The sequence below is a fragment of the Elephantulus edwardii genome, unplaced genomic scaffold (genome assembly GCF_000299155.1).
Source record: "Elephantulus edwardii isolate Elephantulus edwardi_28Jun2011 unplaced genomic scaffold, EleEdw1.0 scaffold00027, whole genome shotgun sequence".
NCBI classification, from domain to species: domain Eukaryota; kingdom Metazoa; phylum Chordata; class Mammalia; order Macroscelidea; family Macroscelididae; genus Elephantulus; species Elephantulus edwardii.
The window spans coordinates 21,302,966-21,324,135 of NW_006399777.1; the positions used below are offsets into that span (position 1 = coordinate 21,302,966).

Here is a 21,170-nt window from a genome sequence, read left to right on the forward strand (position 1 = left end):
TTTGTTGATGGGCACGTAGATTGTTTCCAACTCCTTGCTGTTGTGAACAAAGCTGCAATAAACGTGGGTGTGCATATATCTGCTTGGATGTCAGTTATGGTCTCTTTGGGGTATATTCCCAGTAGTGGAATTGCTAGGCCAAATGGTATCTCTCTATCTTTTTGAGAAAGTGTCATACTGCCTTCCACAGTGGCTGCACCATTTTACACTCCCACCAACAGTGAATAAGGGTTCCAGTTTCTCCATAACCTTACCAGCATTTGTTGCTTGCTGTTCTGTTAAATTTTGCTATTCTGACTGGGGTTGTTTTGTACTGATTCTTCTTCTGTCCTCCTTATTCATTGTCCAACTTTTAGGTACATAGGAAGCAATTGGGGGGGAAAAAACCCCAACCCTTATTACTTGCATCAGGTGCACCTTAGTCTCTAAACTGGCATCCTTGCTCTTTGGTACTTTGGAGAGGTCTTTGAGAGCAGATTTTCCTAACACAGCATGTCTTTTGATTTCTTGGCAGCTTGCTCCCATCGATGTTGATTGTGGATCCAAGTAAAATGAAATCTTTTTTTCCACTTTATAAATCAAGGGTTTTATTAGATAATGACTCAAACCTCTGAAGTGCTAATGCATCTCTATCAGCAGGACATCAGGGGTCCCCAAACTTAGAGATCCTAATGCTGGTCAGTATTGGCTGCAGGAGGTGTGATGTAGGTCTAGATGCCACCAAAGATCAGATCGTAAGGAAAAACATTTCATTAACCAACCTCCATGTAATTAACACAGCCTCAAGCCATCGGGAAACAGCCCCTCCGCCCAACACCCTTACTCTTCTCCTCAGCTCTTCTGCTGAAGCATTTGGCCTTCGCAATGAATGGTTGCTTTGGGAGCGTTCTCTTCCCCAAAACTTGGGAGTAACCTAACCCGATTGAACCGCATCAATGATGGGAGCAGCTCCAGTCTTGTTTTTTTGCATTTACCGCTGTCTGCTCACTGACCAAAGACCACCATTTGTCAAGGTTGACAATTGGGCAGAAGCTCTGATTTCTCTTCATACCAGCCTTTCCGAAATAACCTGGATGTTATTTGTCAAAGTTGCTCCTGTGGTGATGCGAGCCACCGGCATTACCTCGGCCTCCAGGGTGCTTCCCGATGCGGCCGTGGCCGTGGCTCGCGTGGCCCCTAAGTTTCCGGGTCTTCCTCAGTCTTGATGGTATTTCAGTCGCCTACACAAAAAAGAGCATAAAATGACATCTTTGACAACTTCAATCTTTTCTCCCTCTATGATGTTCTTGCCTGTTGATGCAGTGGTGAGAATTCTTGTTTGTTTGTTTGTTTTTTTAAATTTTATTATTTTTGTGTGAGTGTACCGTCAAATCAGATCTGACTGGTACAGGAGGAGATTGTCCCTCCTTCCCCGGCAGAGCATCTGGTGGATTTGAACCATGCGCCTCTGGGATTGTAGTTGCAGCTCCTTGCCACTAGGCCACCAGAGCTCCCCTGAGAATTCTTGTTTTCTTTGTGTTGATGTTGCTGTAGTCTACAGTGAAGATTTAGATCTTCTGCAGCAACCAGTGCTTTAAGTCCTCTTCACTTTCAACAAGCCCACCACAGTCATCTGCATAGCTCAGGTCGTTGAAGAATCTTCCCCCAATCCAGACGTTACATGCTTCTTCATGAAGTCCAGTTTCTGGAATGATTTACTCAACATAGAAGTTGAGTAGATAGGGAGAAGGGATATAACCCTGACACACATCTCTGCTGATTTTAATCCATTCATTGTTTCCTTGTTATCGGTGTCACGTGAGCACAATGAACTGGGATTCCCATTCTTCTCAATGTTAGCCATAATTTGTAATAAAGAACAAAAAAGCCAAAAATCAAACCTCAAAACTCTCAATGTGTGTGTGTGTGTGTGCACACGTGTATCTGCAGAGAAAGAGAGAGAAAGGGAGGGAGGGAGAGAGGGATGGATTATTTTATTTAAAGAAAGTGGCTCGTGCAATCTGTAGTCCCAAACCTGTGGGTCTTCAGATTGGAGGCTTCTCCTGATTCATGGTTGCAGTGAGCAGATCAACTTCAGATCAGCAGGTCAGAAAAGAAGCTGCTGGCTCATATTTCAAAAACAGAAGGTCAGAGCATGATGAGTTGGATGCAAGATTGAGAGCAAAGTTGGCAAGAAGGTCTGTATATACATGTGTAAAGGCCACAGCCCCTCAGGAAACATCCTTTTCACTGATTGGCTGATCACATCCGATCCCAAAGTAGAAGATGATTATGTACTAAATGCAAACCATGAAGCAGCCTGGTGTAGTCAGGGTGATGCATAACCTGGACCATTATACCCATTTGAACAGGAAGTTGTAGCCTTCACATCGTGCTTTTGCTCATACTCTCTGTGCTTCACTCTTGAAATGTTTTTCTCTTGAGCATTTTACCTGCAATTAAGAGATGCCACCACTAGGGAGTGGTAAAGTTTCGGCTATGGGTCTCTACTTCCAAGGGCAAGTTTTAGTCATAGGAAAAAGAAACAGAAATCATTTTAAAACACACACACACCCCCACACACCCCAAAAAACCCTTCTGTATTGGAATCTAAAACTATAAAGTACATCAAAGAAGAAATTGAGACAAACATAGGGGCCCTAATTTATGGCATAAATAGATCATCAAATGTGGCTGAAAAATCAGTAGAGAATAAATTAGATAGATGAGACTTCTTAAAAATTAAATCCTTTGAAAAAACCGAAAGCCTTACATTCATCAAAATATTTCTCCAAAAGATGCAGTGATAAGCTCCAGAGGGGTGAAAAATATTTTGCAATAACATATCTGACAAGATACACTCGATTCTAAACGTGCTAAGAGTACTCCAATATCTCAACCAGAAAAAGACAAACAATCAAGTTAGAAAATGGGCAGAGAATGTGAAAAGATGTTTGGGACTTCAAAGAAGACATTCAGATGGCCAGCAAACAGTGATGGAATGCTCAAGATCATTAACTCTTGTTGTTATGCCCATGTACCATCGGGTCCAAATCACCTCCACGAGTTTTTAAGAATGAATCGCATGGGATGAGATTGTCCATCTTTCTCCTCTGGAGCAGCTGGTGGATTCAAACTGTGTGCCTTTGGGTTGGCAACGCAACCCCTTACTATTAGGTCACCAGAGCTCCCTCCCTAACTATTGTTGTTGTTATTATGTGCCATCAAGTCGACTCTGATTTATATATAACAGCTCTGAACCTTGATCTGTCTTGAACCAATTTCCTCGTCTCTGATACACTCCCCCCCAATCTCCCCAGACACTGAATCAGTCCATCTCATCGAGGGTTTTCCTCTCTTGTGCTGTCCCTCCACCCTTCCAAGCATGATGTCCCCTCAAAGGACTGCTCCCTCCTAGCAACATGTCCAAAGTAATGCATGTTGCATTAACTGTCAGGGGGATACAAACCAAAAAAACAATAAGAGATACCATCTCCCCCCAGCAAAAATAGCAATGTTTCATTAGAAACTAAACAACACATGTTGGTAAGGGTCTAGAAAGATTGGAACTCTTGTACTCTGCTGGTGAGGATGTAAAATGGTGCAACCACTCCGAAAAGCAGCTTTGGTTCTTTCTTTGAAAGTTGTGAATAGAAATACCATTTGATCCAGCAATCGCTCTATAGATATATCCCAAAGAAATAAGGACTGTGGCATACCCTGGTATACGAACATCTGTGTTTATTGCAGCATTATTTGCAGTAGCACGGAGTTGGAAATATGCCAATGTGTGTCTGCCAACTGATAAATGGATAAAGAAATTGTGGCACGTTCACACAATTATTATTTGATACATTTACACAAGTGTTATGTGGTACAGTCACACAATTATTGTGTGGTACATTCACACAAGTATTCTGTGACCTATTCACACAATTACTATGCGGTACGTTCACACGAGTATTCTGTGGTTTTTCACATGCTTATTATGTGGTATCTTCACACAAGTATTGTGTGGTCTGTTCACACAAGTATTAGGCATTACTCAAAAAAGGATCAAGAAATTGTGAAACAGTGTACAACATGGATGAATCTAGAACAAATTATGCTGATATAAGTCAATCACAGAAGAACAATTACGATCTAAGACCATGAGTTTAAAAAGCTAAAGAAAGCTTTCTTCCACCTCTGCTCCTGGGAGAGTCCCTTTTGCTCTTCTAGATGTTTTAATTTTCCTAATGAACTTATCTTTCTCACCTTAAAAAAAAAAAAAAAAAAACGAAACACCCAACCACCATAAACAGAAAGTTAAAAGAAAACTGTAGAATCATCTTTGGAAGGTTAACGGGCATGAGATGGGAAGGAGGGGGAAGCAAAAAATTCTACATAAATTGAGTGAGGGGAAGATTATACACGATGGGGATTTAATTGTTCTTCTTGTTATGTGCCATCGAATCACTTGTGACTCACAGCGACCCTATGTACAAGAGCCCTAAATCCTGCTCTGTCCTGTGTCAACTTTATTGAATCTGACACACCTACTCCCATTACCCCAGTCATTGAGTCAATCTATCTCTTCGAGGATCTTCCCCTCCTGCGCTGTCCCTCCACCCTCCCAAGCATGACGTCCCTCTCCAAGGACCAGTCCCTCCTTGCAACATGTCCAAAGTATGTTAGACGGAGCCTCAGAATCCTTGCCTCCAAGGAGCAGCCTGGTCTCACCCTCTCCAGGACGAGTCTGTTTGTTCTCCTAGCAGACATTGTAATTCATGTATTACATTAATCAGTTGTTACAAAAGAAATAGTTGGTTGAGAAATCACTATGAATTGTAAAATTTCACTTAAATGAAAAAAAAAAAAAAGAGCACTACCCAAACTTTTGCGCTCAGTAAATATGCCATTTTATTTAAAATCTATAACACAGAAACAGGCCAGTAGTCTATGGAACATAAAGCATAGCATTCCTTATGATTTAACTACGAACCCTCAACATAATGCCAGTAAATCTAACCAGTGGGATGACTGAGATGTTCCCACTCCAGTTTATTGGGCTCAAAGGCTCTGTCCAGACTAGGCCCTCCTCCAGCATCTTTGAAACCACAACTCTACCCAACCCCCAAGAAGAGATTTAGGCCTTCTCTGCCACAAAGTCTGGGACTAAGGGAGGGGAGGAGCAGCGGAGAAGCAGCCTCTTCTGACTCTGCCTTTATTTGTTCCCAAAGGCAACAGATTCCTGAAAAAAGCCAGAAGAAGAAGAAGAAAACCAAATGGCGGGGAGACCGGGCCACGGGGACCCACAAACTGCAGTGTGTGATACTGTGATGGGCCTGACACGTGGGGCACGCCTACCGTGAACTGGCCAGCCCTCGGCACCCCTCCACTGCCTAACTTGCACTGAAAACCGTTTCTAACCGTGACCCTTGGCCCGAGGACTTGGCACCAGAAGGCGGAAAGGGAGGGTGGGCAGGGAGGAGATAGAGTCTGGCTTTGCCAAAAAGGGTACAAGTTTTCCAGTCTCTCACCAGAGACCACGAAGCAACACATAAATAGAAGCATCGTCAAGTCGCTCATGTGTTGATTCCACCCAGTGCACCCCGCCCCCGGTCTGCGTGTGTTGTTTCTTTTAACTCCATAGTGTTGTTTGATGTGGAGGAGTTTATCTACGTGCAAATCTGAAACAAGCCATGAACAAACTCCCCTCCCGCAGCGCCTGATCAACAGTGTGTTTGCGCTTGAATGTCTTTCCTAGATGTCTTAAATTATTTTAGTGACTTTCCTTTTTACGAAAGGGGTCTGCGCCTGCTGGCTGGTGAAGTTCCCCGTCTTCAGAAGACCTCTCTGATAACGTGTTCGGCAAGTCTTGTTTTTTTGTTTTAAACGGGAGTTCTCCTCACAGTGTCAAAGATCAATTCAACATGGAAGCCGAGTGACCCAGAAATACAGAAGTTCATGAAACTGGTGCTGGTGGCCTCAGGTCAGGAAAAAACCCAGAAGGAGAACAGCCCTGATTTACAGCCTGAAAACTGGAGAGAAGAGAGATGTGTTTACCCAGAGGGCTTTGCTGTGGTGGAGGAGGACGCTGAGATTAGCAAAGAGAATTTTATTTTGCTGAGGAGAGAGGCTGGCTTGGGAGTTCTGAAAGAGATTTCCATTAGCCCAGTGGTGTGTAAGCTGCTGGCCGTACCAGAGTGTGGATTTGTTTTTCAGACCATATGAGTTAAGTTCTGTGTGTTCTTCCCAGCTCTGTGAGAGGGTCCTGGGTTTTTCAGCGTCTCTCCGCTTTCTCCCCTCGCCTGTGCTTCTCTAAAAGCCCTGACCTGGGCCTGTATGTGTCTCTTTGTCCAAGTAAGTTAATGTGGATGTCCATCTAGAAAACAAGTTCACGCTGACTCTTAATCAGAAAGTACTCAGTACTTCTAACATTATGAGAGACTTAGAGCTGTTTTCCCTCTGAGCCTGTCTCCCACTGCCTCTGTCAGCCCAGTCCATAAGCAGACCCTTCCGTTCCAGCACTCCGCATACAGTATCAAGCTGCCTTTCCAGGCATATACTTGTATTAACCTCTTGGATCTTGACTATAAGGTGTAATTTGAGGAAAAAAGGAAAATAGGGTTGATGCATGGCTTCTGTGCACCTGTTTCTAGAAATGGACTGTCCCCTGCATCCTGACCATGTCCCCTTCCCTCTAGGTGCTGCTGGTGTGAGCCCCAAAGGAGGTTTTTTTAAGCCAGGGCAAGGGAGATGGGCCATCAGAATGTCCAAGAGAAGGTCTGAAGATAAGGTCACTAGGCAAACCAGTGTGTCCCCGGACGCTGGCCGGGCTGCCCTGGAGAAAGGAGGCACTGACTCAGACAGACATCAGGACACCCAGTTCCTTCTCCAGTTTTGAAAGTGTGTTCAGTTCCTAATTCCGCAAAATCACCAGCCCCAGGGACCCATCTGAAGAGTGAATCTGCTGCAGAGTTAAACAGTTGGGATTTTTGTTCATTGGAAAGACAATTTACTTGTCTCAATGATTTCCTGAAAGGAAAGATGGCAGAGTATTCCAGAGGAGGCGTTTCAGGGATTTCCAGAATCCTTTGATGTTAGTGAGTATTTTAAACACTGAAAGGGCAGAGTTCTCTGCACCGAGCCGCTCCCGTGGCAGGTATGAGCAGCTTGGTGACAGCTCTGAACAGAGAAGGAAGAAAAGCAGGTGGAATGAAGGTCAGAGACGCTCTGTGTCAAGGAAGGGATGGAGCCGGACAGGAAGCCCAGCACCCAGGGCAGTATTCACTAGTAGAAAACTTGCACTGGGCACGGACCACCACCAGCACCCCTCTCCCACCCACGTACACCCCACAACTCCTTGGTGGCACTAAGAGGGAATCTTGTTGAGGGTGGATCAACTGGGCTAGGCTGAGGCCCTTCATGTTAAGGTAACCAGACAAGGAGAATGTGACAGTTTCTGGCTCCGTCTTCCAGGAATCTGCTCTGCATACAGCGTGCAGTTGAACCCTACAGGGGTCAAGAAAGGTTAAGGAGGGCCCTTCTGCAGGCTGTACTCTTGGGTGCACTTGACCTCCCATGTCCTTCGCCCCCCACCCCCACCCATAGGAAATGGGTCCCTAACACTTTTAAAAGCTAATTTTGTTTTAGAGGTAGAATTATGGCTGGGTGGCTCTGAGAGATACCAGGACAGGCTTTGGCGCTGGCGGGTGGGGTGCTGGGTGTCCCCACATAGCATCATTTCTGTGATCTGTGGCAGGTTCTGTCTGGGAAACCAAATTGCCATGACTGAGGACCCCCTGGGACTCGTGTGTTTGGGAACACTCTGATGTTCTCTCTGGTTTCCAGACCCTTAAAAAGTGCTCTCCTGGATCACACCCTTCCTGAACTCCTCTTACCCTATACTTTTGTCTCTGTGTGCAAAGCAGATTTCCTCCTGCTCTTATGACCCCCCTACCCCCACCCAGGGAAATCCTTTTCTTCGGCAGGGAGCTCCAGTCATCTCACCTGCCCAACCTGGTCCCTGGTCAAGGTCACCCGCATCTGCACTTGGCCAGGTAAGGGAAGGTTTGGTTAGTCATTGATTTCCAATTAACCTGGAAGCTTTCTCTTAGGACTCATTGCATTCTTAGGGGGCTGACTGTGGAGAAAGCCCGGTCAGCCCAACGTGACCTGTCGTGTGTTGCCAGGAGACACGACACCCTCTAACACTTGGCAACTCTTAACTGTAAGATCCCTTCAGATGTGTTAGAGTAAAACCGGAGCTGCAGGCAGAGTCCCCTCAGTTCGAAATTCCACAACGGGTTTACTTAGCATGAAAGATACTTGAATTTTGAGCGCCTGTGAGCAGAGGCTTTCTGTTATGCGGTGCTGACAGATGGCTTTTGCTGTGAAAACGAGTGAAGGCTGGAGACCTCAGTGATCCGCGAGCCTGTTCTGTAACCTTTTATTAAGTCTTTGTGTATCCTGACTCATTAATAAAGAAAAGAAAGGACGCTTGTCTGTGGTGCTTCCTTGTATTCAAACACTCCTAAATATTTCCCACAAAGATGGTGAGTTATCGATGGCTTGTCTAGGACACGGCTCCTCTTGATGAAGTTAGCCTGGGTCCCAACCACACCTGAAAAAAGCACGAGACTTCAGGTGGCAGTGAGGGATGTTTCCTTCCTGCACGAGGGCCAAGGATGAAGGAAGTTGTGGTGGTGGTGGTTTTGCACAGTTGAGTTGGAACCAACTCATAGTTGACCCTCCAGTGGGTTTTCAAAGGCTGTAAAATCGCACAAGAGGTGATTGTCCATCTCGCGCCTGTGGAGCAGCTGGTGGATTTGAACCATGTACCTTTGGGTTGGCGGCACAATTCCTTACCACTAAGCCACCAGAGCTCAGTGTTTAAAGGCCCAGCTTCTAAAATGTTGGGCAGAGCTCATCTTTAAATGCCTTTGAACAAATCACTTGTTTTAATCTTCAGGAGTCTTGACTGTAAATTTTAAAAAAGCATCTTAGTAGCTTGAGTAACCCCAATTGGCCTAAAGGTTGGCATTTTGAGCCTTTCTCGAGGTACCATGGAGCAATTCTCTCCTGCACCCCAGGGTCGCTGTAAGTGGGAATCAACTTGACAGTTGCTAGCTGTCAAGTTTTAAACAAGTAGTTTAAAGCTACATGACGGAGCGTAAGATAAGGCTTTCAGAAACAATGCTCTCAAAGGACACCTAATGCCTGCTATATAATGAAAGACGGAGAAAAGATTGAGATTCTTAACAATTTCACCTTGCTTGGCTCCACAATCAACATTCATGGCACCAGCAGTTAGGAAATCAAAAGACAAAGTGCATTAGGAAAATCTGCTGTCAGGGACCTCTCCAGAGTGCTGAATAGCAACGGTGTCAGTCTAGAGAATAAGGTGCACCTGATCCAGGCCACGGTCTTCGCCATTACTTACTATGCATCAGAGAGCTGGGCAGTGACTTAGAACCACAGAAGAAGAATTGATGCCTTTGAGTTGTGGTGCTGGAGAAGAGTCTTGAACGTGCTATGTACTGTGAAGAGAACAAACAGGTCTGCGCTGGAGAGGGTGAAAACAAGCTGTTTCTTCAAGATAAGGATTTTGAAGCTCTATCTCACATACTTTGGGCACATTACCTGGAGGGACCAGTCTTTGAAGAGAGACATCATGCTTGGAAAGTTAGAGGGACAGTGCAGGAGAGGAAGACCCCGGAGGAGATGGATTGACACTTTAACTGGGGAAATGGGGGTAGGTGTGTCAGAGATAGATTAGCTCAGGATAGAGCAGGGTTCAGAGCTGTTGGGCATAGCATGGTTATGAGTCACAGTCAACGCACATAACCACAATGCCTCTTAAATGAGCCCTGCTGGTATAGTACATCATGTGTCATGCTGTCAACCACAAAGTTAGAAGATTTTAAACTTGTTCACTAACAGCTCTGAAGGAGAAAGATGGGCAGTCTCCTCCCATAAATATTTATAGCCTTGGACCTCAACTTCCAAAACTAGGAGCTCTCCAGCTGCCACCATTGGCTGATCTAAAAGGGATCACAGGTCTTGGGGGGAAGGATTTTATAACAATGAAATGATTTTTCTTTTACTTTTCAAAATGAAGGCTCCATAGTGGAGTGGACTTGGGGGGAGGGATTGTTTAACAATGAAAGAAATTTACTTTTCAAAGAGAAGAGCTAACTGGGGGCGGGGAGGTTGGGTAGGGAGAAAAGTGTAACAGTGAATGAATGGAAATTCAAAGTCTCTCAACTTTCATTAAAATGAATTTAAAAAAGGGATCACAGTAAACGATTCTGGATAGAGTGGGGGAGTTGTAGACGAAGACTCAAATGCAACAAAACAGAAATGTCAAGCTTACAGGTATCTGATAAAGACTGGTGAACCCATGAGACTCTGCCTGCCTCTTAGACACCTTTTGAATAGAACTCACACCCGTGGCTCAACTTGCAGTCAAACAATACTGCCCACTTTGAAATGTCCACTCCAGGATGACATCATTTCCCAGCATTCAGCCATGTGGTCTGCATCATCTGGGGTAAACAGCTTCCCATCCCACTACCTACAGTTCTTCCTTGCAGGTTGCTTTGGCAAAGGAAGCCACAGCCCGGAGCAGCCGCTGTGGGGCTGTCAGTGAGGCAAGCAGCCCAGTCTGGCAGACTTTGAGTGTTCTCCTCCCCCCAATACCCTCTGCCCCTGCAGCCACACCCAAGTACCATCTTAAACCAGATCTCCCCTGGTGCTGCCTCCTGTTTCCACTCTCAGGATTGATCGACAAGGCACCAGGACTCTCTGCATTGCCGGCAGGACAGCAGAACTGTCTCGTGGTTCAGTTAAAGATGAGGCCTCTCCGCTCAGGTGTGGCTTTGCAAACCTGAGCCTGTGACATGATCACAGACATGACCAGCACAAGGTCAAGTTGAACCCCCGTGTAAAGCACAGTCAGGCAGACAGGTTATCCCAGCACCTGCTGGTCCATCTCACTTGCATGACTTGAGACCCTGTGAACTGATTGATTACCGATAACAACAGTGCCCTATTGTGTTAACTTTATGCAGCCTGTTCTCTTACCATGACCTCTGATACTTCCAGCTCTTTCCTTTCGTACTTACAGTTCCGATAGTCTCATTTTACCATCTTTTCACTGTCTCTTATGTCTGTGACGTCTTCTCTTTTTCTTTTGTGTTCATTGATTTCTAGTGGTAAGAAATTGCACTGTAATTCCTAAGGCACGCGGTTCAAATCCACCAGCTGTTCCACAGGAGAAGGAGGGGCAGTCTCCTCCTGTGAGTTTAACTGCCTCTGACAACCTCCTGGAGGGTCAGCTATAGATCCGTTCTGACTCGATGGTACTCAACAACAACAATAACAACTCCTGAAAGCATCACGTGTAGAAATCCGTCATAGGGTTTTCTTGACTGTACGCTGATCACTAGGTCTTTTCTTCCACACTAAGGGAACTCTGGCAGTTATAAAACAGGACTGGCATGGGGGTTGGGAGGAAACTAAGAAAAGCAGGGAGAAATAGTGAAGAGTCCAGCTTTTCTAGCCTAGCGGCAAGGAGACGCGCTGCAAGCTCAAAGGCACGGGGTTTGAATCCAGTGACTGCTCCACAGGAGAAGGATGGGCAGTCTCCTCCTGTGAGATTAACCGCCTCTGAAAACCTGCTGGAGGGTCAGCTATGGATCGCTTTTGACTCTACAATACCTCTTGTAAGGCGGAACCACCCACATTGGCAGTCACATGCAGCTAGGGACGTCCTTTCTTCCTCTCCTGGTTTAAATCCCAGGACTGTTCGTACTCATTCACTTGTATACACTATCCACCTCCTTGCCTCTCTTGCTTTACCATCTTTGTTTGGCCAAATTAGAACTAGCTTTGTCCAGGTAAATCCAACTTTGCCCATTCCCATGCCTCAACCCTTGGAGCTGAACAAAACACAGCCACACGCTGACAGGTATCATCGGAAATGTATCCTCATGAAATTCATGCTGGAAATACTTAAAGCAGTGTTCGTGAGTCCACTTAGTTCCTCCTTCTGGATATCTTTACCCCACTCAGGATCAGCTGATGCACCCTCCTTCACCGAGAAAGTAGAGAGAAGTCAGTGGCAAAGAATTTACCCAGGCTCCTCCCACCTCCACCTACCCACCAGCATGTGCACCCACGTATTTTATGTCCTTGCCTGTTACAGACGCACCATCTGTACTTCTGGCTAAAGCCGGTTTCTCTTGGGTTCTAGAACACATCCTGGGAGTTAAGTGGACACTCCTGGCCTATCTCTTCTATCACAAGTTTTCCCCTCTCTGAAGAGGAATCGTTTTCCTCTTCAGATAAGCAAACAAAAACAACACCACGTCCATGTGAACCACTTCAGTTACACATCACTTGCTGCTTCAATGTCCTTTTCAGGAAATTTTTTTTTGCAATCTCTACCCACTGTTATAGATTCCACTCATTCTTTTCTCCTTAAAAAAAGGCTTCCATCAGGAACTTTTATATGTTATTGTTGGGATTGTAAAATGGTGCAACCATTCTAGAAGGCAATTTGGCACTTCTTAAAAAAACTGAACATAGAAATTCCATATGACCAGCTATTCCACTACTTGGAATATATCCTGAGAATATGAGAACTGAGGCACAAATGGAGATTTGTACACCAGTGTTCATAGCAGCATTATTCACCATCACAAGAACATGGAAACAGCCCAAATGTCCAACCACAAACGAATGGATTGAGATATTATGGTGCATTCACACAGTGGAATACTATGCAGCACGTAGGAGCAATAACTTGGTAAATTATTACCTAACTTGGGAGGGAGTAGAGAGCATTATGCTGAGTGAACTAACTCAGACCCACAAGGATAAATATTGTATAACACTGTTATTGTAGAATGAGTAGAAGGATCCAGGAGAGATGGGAGAGGCTAGAAGCAGAGGGATGTGGGTGTGCAGGGGGAGGGAGGGATTAATCATTGGGTTGTACAATTTGATGGGTAGGGGGTGAGGGAAATGGAAAGAATTTGTTTGATTTTGTATTAGAATTTTTTTAATAAACTAGTGAGGAGGGAAAAAAGGCTTTCATCAACTACTTCAACAAAGCTGTTCTCCAAGGCCCCCATGTGTTCCATCTTGCTAAATCTGGTGGTCTGTTATCACTCTTCAACATAATCACTATTCTTCTATTGCATTGACTCAGGTGATGATCCCGTCTCTCTTGGTACCATACTTCATTTCTAAAACGCTGTCATCTCTTAGTGTTTGCTGCTTCTTCCCTGGTCGCTCCTTCTCAATCTCTTCGCTGGTTGGTTCTTTCTCTCCCAACTAAACTGTTGACACTGAAGCACCCAGAGCCCACTCCTCAGTCCTTCTGTACTGAACTTGATGAACTCAACTGATCTGTAGGTTTAAATGCCTTTTATGTACTAATGGTGCCCAAATGTATAGATTTAATTACTTCTGATGCACCTGAAAGTTGGACAATGAGTAAGGATGACAGAGAGAAGAGTTGATGCCTTTAAACTGCGGTGTTGGAGAAGAGTACGGGATAGCCCACGGAATGTCGAGAGAGCAGACAAGCATGTCTTGGAGAAAGTGCGGCCAGAAAACTCCCTGGAGGTAAGGATGACAAAGCTTCAACTCATCTGCTTTGAGCATGTTGTGAGGAAAGGCAATTCCTTGGGGAAGGACATCATGCTTGGAAAGGCGGGGTTCAGCAAAAGAGAGGAAGACCCGCAGCGAGATGGATTGACACAGTGACTGCAGCAATGGGCTCAGGGTGTCAGAGACAGTGAGGACGGCAGAGGACAGGGCAGGGCTCAGATCTGCTGTTCATAGGGCCGCTATGAATCCTTATCAACTCAAGGCACATAGCAGGAACAACCACCTCCATAACAACAATTACTATTGATCTATGCTCATTTACAGTCCCTCTTCTCAAGTCCCTTTGAGCCTTTCCCACATCTTTGCCCCCACATTGCCCAGCAATCTCTGCTAGCCTAGTGACTTCCACTCTTCCCCTTTTCCTGCTCCCTCCCCTCTTTCCCCTAACCCTTTTGAAAGTTTATACACATCTTGCAACTGCAAAATTCTGCCTACAGTGAGGTGAGTTCAGAGGCCACCTCCTGCGACCCTTGTGAAGGCTCCTAATTCTGAGACATTTTTGTGCAAAGGTGCTCCTGGCTCCTAAGGTCTTTGCTTCTCAAACATGCTGACCTTTTTTTCCTGAACAGCCGCCCTTGATGTAAAGAACAAGAGAAATCTAGCGATCCGATCCGAGCTGAGCTTGTCAAGCACACATTACAGCGTGGGAGAAAAGCATTCTCTGCAAGTTGTCCAGAATCTCATATTCCATGATGTTTTTGTGTGTGGCTGTGGGGATCCAGCGACGTGCCAAAGAGCTCCTCATTGCACAAGAGTTAAACAAAAAAACCAGAATGGGGAATTCACGCCAAGAAAGAGCAGATCAACATCGTCAAGGGAATGCTCATAGTGGCAATTACTTGGGAAGCCGTGAGCTCTGACTGCAGTCCACGGAAGGCCGGTCATGGGGCTGACTGACTAATGACTGGAGCTGAAGTAGTCAGATCTGACAAGTGATTCTCAAGAGTTGAGTCCCTGACCAGGACCTTCAGCAACACCTGGGAACTTGCTAGAAATACACATTATCTAACCCCCACTCCAAACCCACTGCATCAGAAATTCTGGGAGGTGAAGCCCAGTAATCCATGTTTTCACAAGCACGCAGCTTCACCAAATTGTTGTTGTTGTGTGCAAGCGACTCGTAGCAACCCTATGTACAACAGCCCTAAAGCCTGCTCTGTCCTGTGCCAGTCGCACTGTCTCCGACACACCTACCCCGGTTATCCCAGTCACTGAATCAATCCACCTCATAGAGGGTCTTCCTCTCTTGCGCTGTCCCTCCACCCTCCCAAGCATGATCCTTCTCCAAGGACCAGTCCTTCCTCGCAACATGTCCAAAGTATGTCAGACGGAGCCTCAGAATCCTTGCCTCCAAGGAGCCACCTGGTTTAACCCTCTCTAGGCTGAACCTGTTCATTTTCTTGCAGTCTATGGTACATTCAGTATACTCTTCTCCAGCACCACAACGCAAAGGCATCAATTCTCCTTCTATCCTCCCTAGTCATTGTCCAGCTCTCTGATGCATAACAAGTAATTGCAAAGATCATGGCCTGTATTAGATGCACCTTAGCCTCCAGAGTGACACTATTGCTCTTCAGTACTTTAGAGAGGTCCCTAACAGCAGACTTTCCCATGGTAATGCATCTTTTAATTTCCTGGTTGCTGGTGCCAAGAGTGTTGACTGTGGAGCCAAGCAAACTAAAGCTGTGAACAATCTCAGTCTCTTGACCATCCATCCTGATGCTGCCAATAGGCCCAGTGGTGAGAATCTTTGTCTTCTTTACATTGAGCCTCAATCCAAATTAGACAAGTGTAAATAAAAAGAAAAATTTGAGCAGGTTGTTTAGTTTTTTATCTTCAAGGCTGCAGCTTGTTCTCTGGGGGGCTGTTCCGCCCTTTCACTCTCTCTCTCCTGCTTCTGATTAGGGAGACACTCCCCCCCCAACACCCCAAATCTGGAACTCAGGGATCCCCATTTGGAAGTTATTCCAGTGGGATTAAGGTAGGGTGACTGACCCACCTGAGATTATATGCAAAGTCACGTGAATGTGTGCTTTTGTCTGGAAGAAAGAAGCACTTTTTTTTTAGATTCTTTGTGCTGTCCAGGGTCAAATGAACAAGCCCCTGAGCCTCCTTTTCCAGCCTCGGGCCCTTGTAGTTTCACAGTCGTGGATAAGGAAAGAGGAAATGGAAGCGGCAATAAATACAGCCATTTGCTTCACGACTTCTAAGCAACCTTTACAAAACTGTTCACTTGGTTGAAGTGTTCCCAGGCTTGCCCCCACACAATTTCAAGGAGGGGGTGTGCCTGGCTTTCTTCTCTGTTCTCCCCCGCATGACTAAGTGTGTGATCCACACATGAGTCATCACCTCCTCTCCCACGGCGGTTTGCACCACCTGCCTCTGCAGCCAACTCAAAACACTCTGGTTCAGTTGGCAAAGAAGGGAGAGGAAATCTGGGTGCTTTGACAGCCCTGGAGACTATTTGATAACCCACCACTAGGGGGCAGTGTGGGGCAGGGGAGCCGTGGCAATTAGGGTGGAAGCGCTGTGAATGAGGGACCCAGAAACCACCTTCAAAGACAAATGCCTTTATCTCAAATTCATCCCCATCTACCACAACAAGATAAAAATAGATAACCCAGTTGAAAAATGGGCACAGGATATGAACAGACACTTGACCAAAGAAGACATTCAGATGGCAAACACACACATGAAGAAATGTTCAAAATCCTTAGCTCTAAGAGAGATGCAAATCAAAACAACTATGAGATATCATCTTATCCCACTAAGAATAGCAAAATTTAACGGAAGAGCAAATATCAAATGCTGCTGACAAGGTTGTGGAGAAACTGGAACCCTAATTCACTGTTGGTGGGAGTATAAAATGGTGCAACCACTATGGAAGGCTGTATGGCGCTTTCTCAAAAAGTTGCAAATAGAAATACCATTTGACCCAGCAATTCCACTACTGGGAATTTACCCTAAAGAAACCATAAGTGCCACCCAAGCAGATATATGCACACACATGTTTATTGTGGCTTTGTTCCCAATAGCAAAGAGCTGGAAACAATCCAAGCACCCATAAACAAACGAATGGATAAAGAAGCTCTGGTATAGTCACACAATGGAATACTTTGCAGCATTAAAAAACAAGGAACTCATGAGATATTATGCTAAATGGATGGCCCCGGAGGGCATTATGCTGAGTGAGATATCTCAGTCACAAAAGGACAAATATTGCATAGGGCCACTGTTGTAAAACAGGACTGACATCGGGGTTGAGGGAAGACTGAAAAGGAGGGGAGGAATGATGTATACTGCATTGAAACAGATGAGGGAGAGAACTGTTTAAAAGGGACATATAAATGGGTATTCTTGTCGTAACAGAAATCCAGAGTGAAGGCTGCATAGTGGAGTGGACTTGGGGGGAGGGACTGCATAACAATGAAAGAGTTTTTCTTTTTCTTTTCAAGAAGAGTGAATCGGAAGGGAGGGGGTGGGCAGGGAGAAAAGTACAACAATGAATGACTGGAAACCCTAAGTCTCTGTAAACTTTCATTAAAATTAATAATAATTTTTTTAAAAAGGTAAAACAAATACCTACTCACCTAACCCAGGATTCTCAACTCTACCTGCAGGTTGGGAGCACTCAGGGAGCTTAAGAAATAGTCCTGTTTCCCAAGGCCACCTTGTAGATCCCATACAAATCAGTCTGGCTGCAACAATCAATGAATGGAAATCCAAAATCTCTAAATGTTCATTAAAATTATTTTAAAATATAATAAAAAAAAACAAGTTCAGAAAAAACAAAACAAAACAAATCTGTCTGGCTGGTCCCAGGTAGTAAAGATTTTTAAAGCTTCAGCGTTGACTTTGATGTTTGCCCAGGCCTAAAGGTGGATTTTTCTTCTTGTCTCTCCAACACTACGGCTTTCCAATTAGAATTGATTACTTAAAATAACAATAAGCAACTGTCTGAAGTTAGTAACAACTTGCTACTGTTGTTGTAACTAAGGGTGGGAGGGTAGTGTCTCATCCCTTTCTGTGTCCCGTGTCCCTGGACACTGGACCACAGAAGACTCCGTAAGGCTGGTCCCCTCAGAGCCTGAGTTGACTCAGCGGATGGATGCATCCAGGTCACGTCTAAGATGGTATCAGCACAGCCACTCCCCCTCCGTTTCTGCATCCCAAGGCCCCAAGCTTTGGTGCTTACTTTATGTTTAATATTTGTTGAATGGACTTAATAATTATTAGCGATATCCATAAGCCCCTAGGGAGTACAAATGGTTTACCCTTGACGGTGGTTTGAACCCATGATCAATGGATCTGCCACGTGCCCTGTCCATTGATCATAGGGTCATTATGAGTTGCAGTGGACTTAATAGCACTTAAGAGCAATGTCAATGATGAAAATATTTGGTGCTCCCCAAGCTTGAGCAATTGGCAGGAGTAAGTGTAGTTAGGGTCCTTGAAACAACAGAATTTTTAGACTCCACAGGTCTGGGACATCTCTAGCAAGTTTCTGGACGATGTGATTGGATCCACATCACAGAGAGAGTTTGACACAGAATGAATCAAATACCAATTACCATCAACGTTGTGTTGAGTGTTTTCTGCAGGCCACACACAATGCTGCCTCAAAATAGCTCATTTAATTCTCACAACAGTCCTGGAAAGTAGGAGAAATGTGGTCCACAGACCACGGTGCATGCAGCTCTGTCCTGCTCCCCAATGGGATACCCTTGCCCTGGGCACCTCTTGCTTGTGAACCATTTCTATTAACCATCATCATCTCATTTCCATGCAGTTGTGAGAGCTCGTTCAGCAACTGAAATCCAGTTTTCACAAATACTATTTGCAAGGTCCCCCAGTGGCCTAATGGATAAGGAGTTGAGCTATTAGTCCAAAGGCAGGTGGTTTGATTCCACCAATTGACCTTTAAGGGAGAGTTACAGCCTCTGAGAACCTACTGGAAGGTCAGCTAGGAGGAGGCTCAGACTTGAGGCAGTGAATGTCCTGTGCTCAGAGAAGTGACACCAGCACCAGGCAGAGGGCTGAGCTGGCCCCGCAGCTCCCTCTATCTCACCCTTTCAAGGTGTTAACTGTGTATAAGGAAAATCTTTGAATGCCTCGTCCCCACCTTCTTCCACAGGCGCTGAAGTCAGGGCAGCTTCCCCTGGTGACAGAGCAGCACTGTACTGAACTGACACTACGATCATTTTCCAGATCGTGGCCCCCGCTGCTGCCTCCAGCTCTGGGCCTCCTGCTGCCTTGTGTGAGCTTCACTCACCAGCCAGGCCAGGGCATGGAGTGGGGGCAAGACCCAGAGGCCCCAAATACAGTCTTGGGGGGCTGTGTCCACCTCAGGGAGAAAGTTCCACATCCTTTGCTCCCAGAGGGGCCTGCAAGGCACCCTAACTGCTTTTCCCTCTGAAGGAAATTCTGGCTGTTCCCTCTAAGTGTTGGCCCTGGGGAGGTTTCATTGGCTCAGAGAAGCCACGTGGGAGGTGGATGAGTCACCAGCTGCCAGGCCTGGTTCAGTGCTGCTGCCGCCTGGTGCCTGAGACAATTACCCAGGCTGCTTTGATTTCCCCATTTGTCAAATTGTTAGGAGGATAATAACAGTACTTACTCTCAGGGCTGTCAGGCCTCTGAGTTGTGGTGCTGGAGAAGAGTACTAAATATACCAATAGCATGGATTGCTAAGAGAATGAACAGATTCATCCTAGAGAGGGTGAAACCAGGCTGCTCCTTGGAGGCAAGGATTCCGAAGCCCTGTCTGACATACGTTGCACATGTGGACAGGAGGGACCAGACCTTGGAGAAGGACATCACTCTTGGAAGGGTGGAGGGACAGAGTAAGAGAAGAAGACACCAGATGACATGGATTGACACAGTAACTAGGAAAATAGAGAAAATGTCTCAGAGATGGTGAGGATAAAGACAAGGATAGGGCAGGGAGTTCAGAGCTACTGTGCATAGGATTGTTATGAGTCACGAGTGACTCGACAGCACATAACAACAACAATAACAAAGTTAAACTGTGGTCTCTCCCGGTTTGAAACAAAGAAAATTAAAGAAAACCAGATCTCTTGAGCACAGGGTCACTATGAGTGGCAGGCGACTCAACGGTCCATAACAACAACAACAACAACATCAAGTCTTAGGGTTTTTGAGCCTAAGAAGGTTTGGGTTTCTCTCCAGGATAATGGTTGACACATAAAATCTCTATTGAAAGGTTAGGAGAGTCCAGCCACATGAGTAAGTGGTTTTGGAGTGTCTGCTGTAGTTAATTTAAGCCCCATCACCATTTATTGAGTTCTTAGCATACACTCGTTATTTGCAGGTATTATTTCATTGAAGGCCTGGAGGAGCCAGATAACTTTCCACAACAAATTCTCCCCTCTCTACCCCCAGTAAGTTGTCATTGTTGTTCGATGCCACTGTGTCACCTACACTTCACAGTGACCTTGTGAACAACAACAGAGCTGAACCTGGCCCTAGCCTGTTCCGTCTCTGATAGATTCAAGTCCATTGTCATAGTCACTGTGTCAATCCATCTTGTTTGGGGTCGTCCTCTCTCTCACCTTTCCCAGCATGCTGCTGTCCTTTGCCAAGGACTGGTACTTGACATGCCCAAAGCATGTGAGATGAATTTTCACCATCCTTTACTCTAAGGAGAACCCTGGTTGCACTTTCTCCAAGAGAGATTTGTTTGATCTTTAGGCAGTCCATGGGATAGTCCGCACTATTCTCTCCAACACCACAACTACACTTCCAGCCAGAGTCACGGAGCGGTCCAGCAGGGGACCCCTTTTGACAACCAAGTTGGAATGGAGCATCAGGTTAATAAGATTCAGCAAGGAGTCTCAGCCTCCCCCACCAGCACCCTCTGGGTGTGGCCTGGAAGGGTCAGTTCCGTGCTCTGGAATGAGTCTAGTCAAAGCTGACCCTCCAGCCTCTCTCCGGCTGACCTTGCTCCCTCACCTCTAGATGCTAATTGTCTGGCTTGGACTCTACACTCACTCTGATCATTTTCCCCTCTGCAGTCCTATCCTTCCAGCTCCTCCTTAGCCTCAGGGCTCCTGACTTGAGGTCTGCTCTGACCCAGCGCCCCCTGTCAATCAAAACAGACTCAAGCTTCATGGAACACAATTTGGTGCTGCTTCTAAAAAGATTTTCCTAAGGAGCTCGGGTGGCCCAGTGGTAAGAAGCTGCACTGCAACTACAAGGGCATATGGTTCAAAACCACCAGCTGCTCTGTGGGAGAAAGATGGGCGATCTCCTCCTGGGTGATTAAACTGCACCTGAAAACCCACGGGGGGGGGGGGGGGGCAGGTACGGGTCGGTTCTGACCGGATGGTACACAACACAGGTTAGTGCAAACCTTTTTTGGAGATGGACTTCTAATCTCAAAGCTGGTGGTAGGACTCGCCCAGTGTCTCCTGAAAAGATAAGAAAATATTATTGAGCAGTGCAACTTTACAACGCATCGGGTTTTAAAGTATTTTACCATCAACATTCTACTCCTTGTCCTAAACAAA

At 45.7% G+C, this 21,170-nt stretch overlaps 1 protein-coding gene and 1 pseudogene across 1 annotated transcript in view; one reads left to right on the top strand and one right to left on the bottom strand.

Moving 5' to 3' along the window:
* The window catches only part of MRAS (muscle RAS oncogene homolog), a 40,176-nt gene extending 34,875 nt beyond the window's left edge, over window positions 1-5,301 (top strand). The window contains exon 5 of the mRNA XM_006883390.1: window positions 5,202-5,301. Coding sequence (XP_006883452.1) covers window positions 5,202-5,301 — 100 coding nt within the window. The remainder of the gene's footprint in view (window positions 1-5,201) is intronic.
* Window positions 783-1,672, bottom strand: LOC102867914 (annotated as a pseudogene).
* Window positions 5,302-21,170: the final 15,869 nt, after the last annotated feature.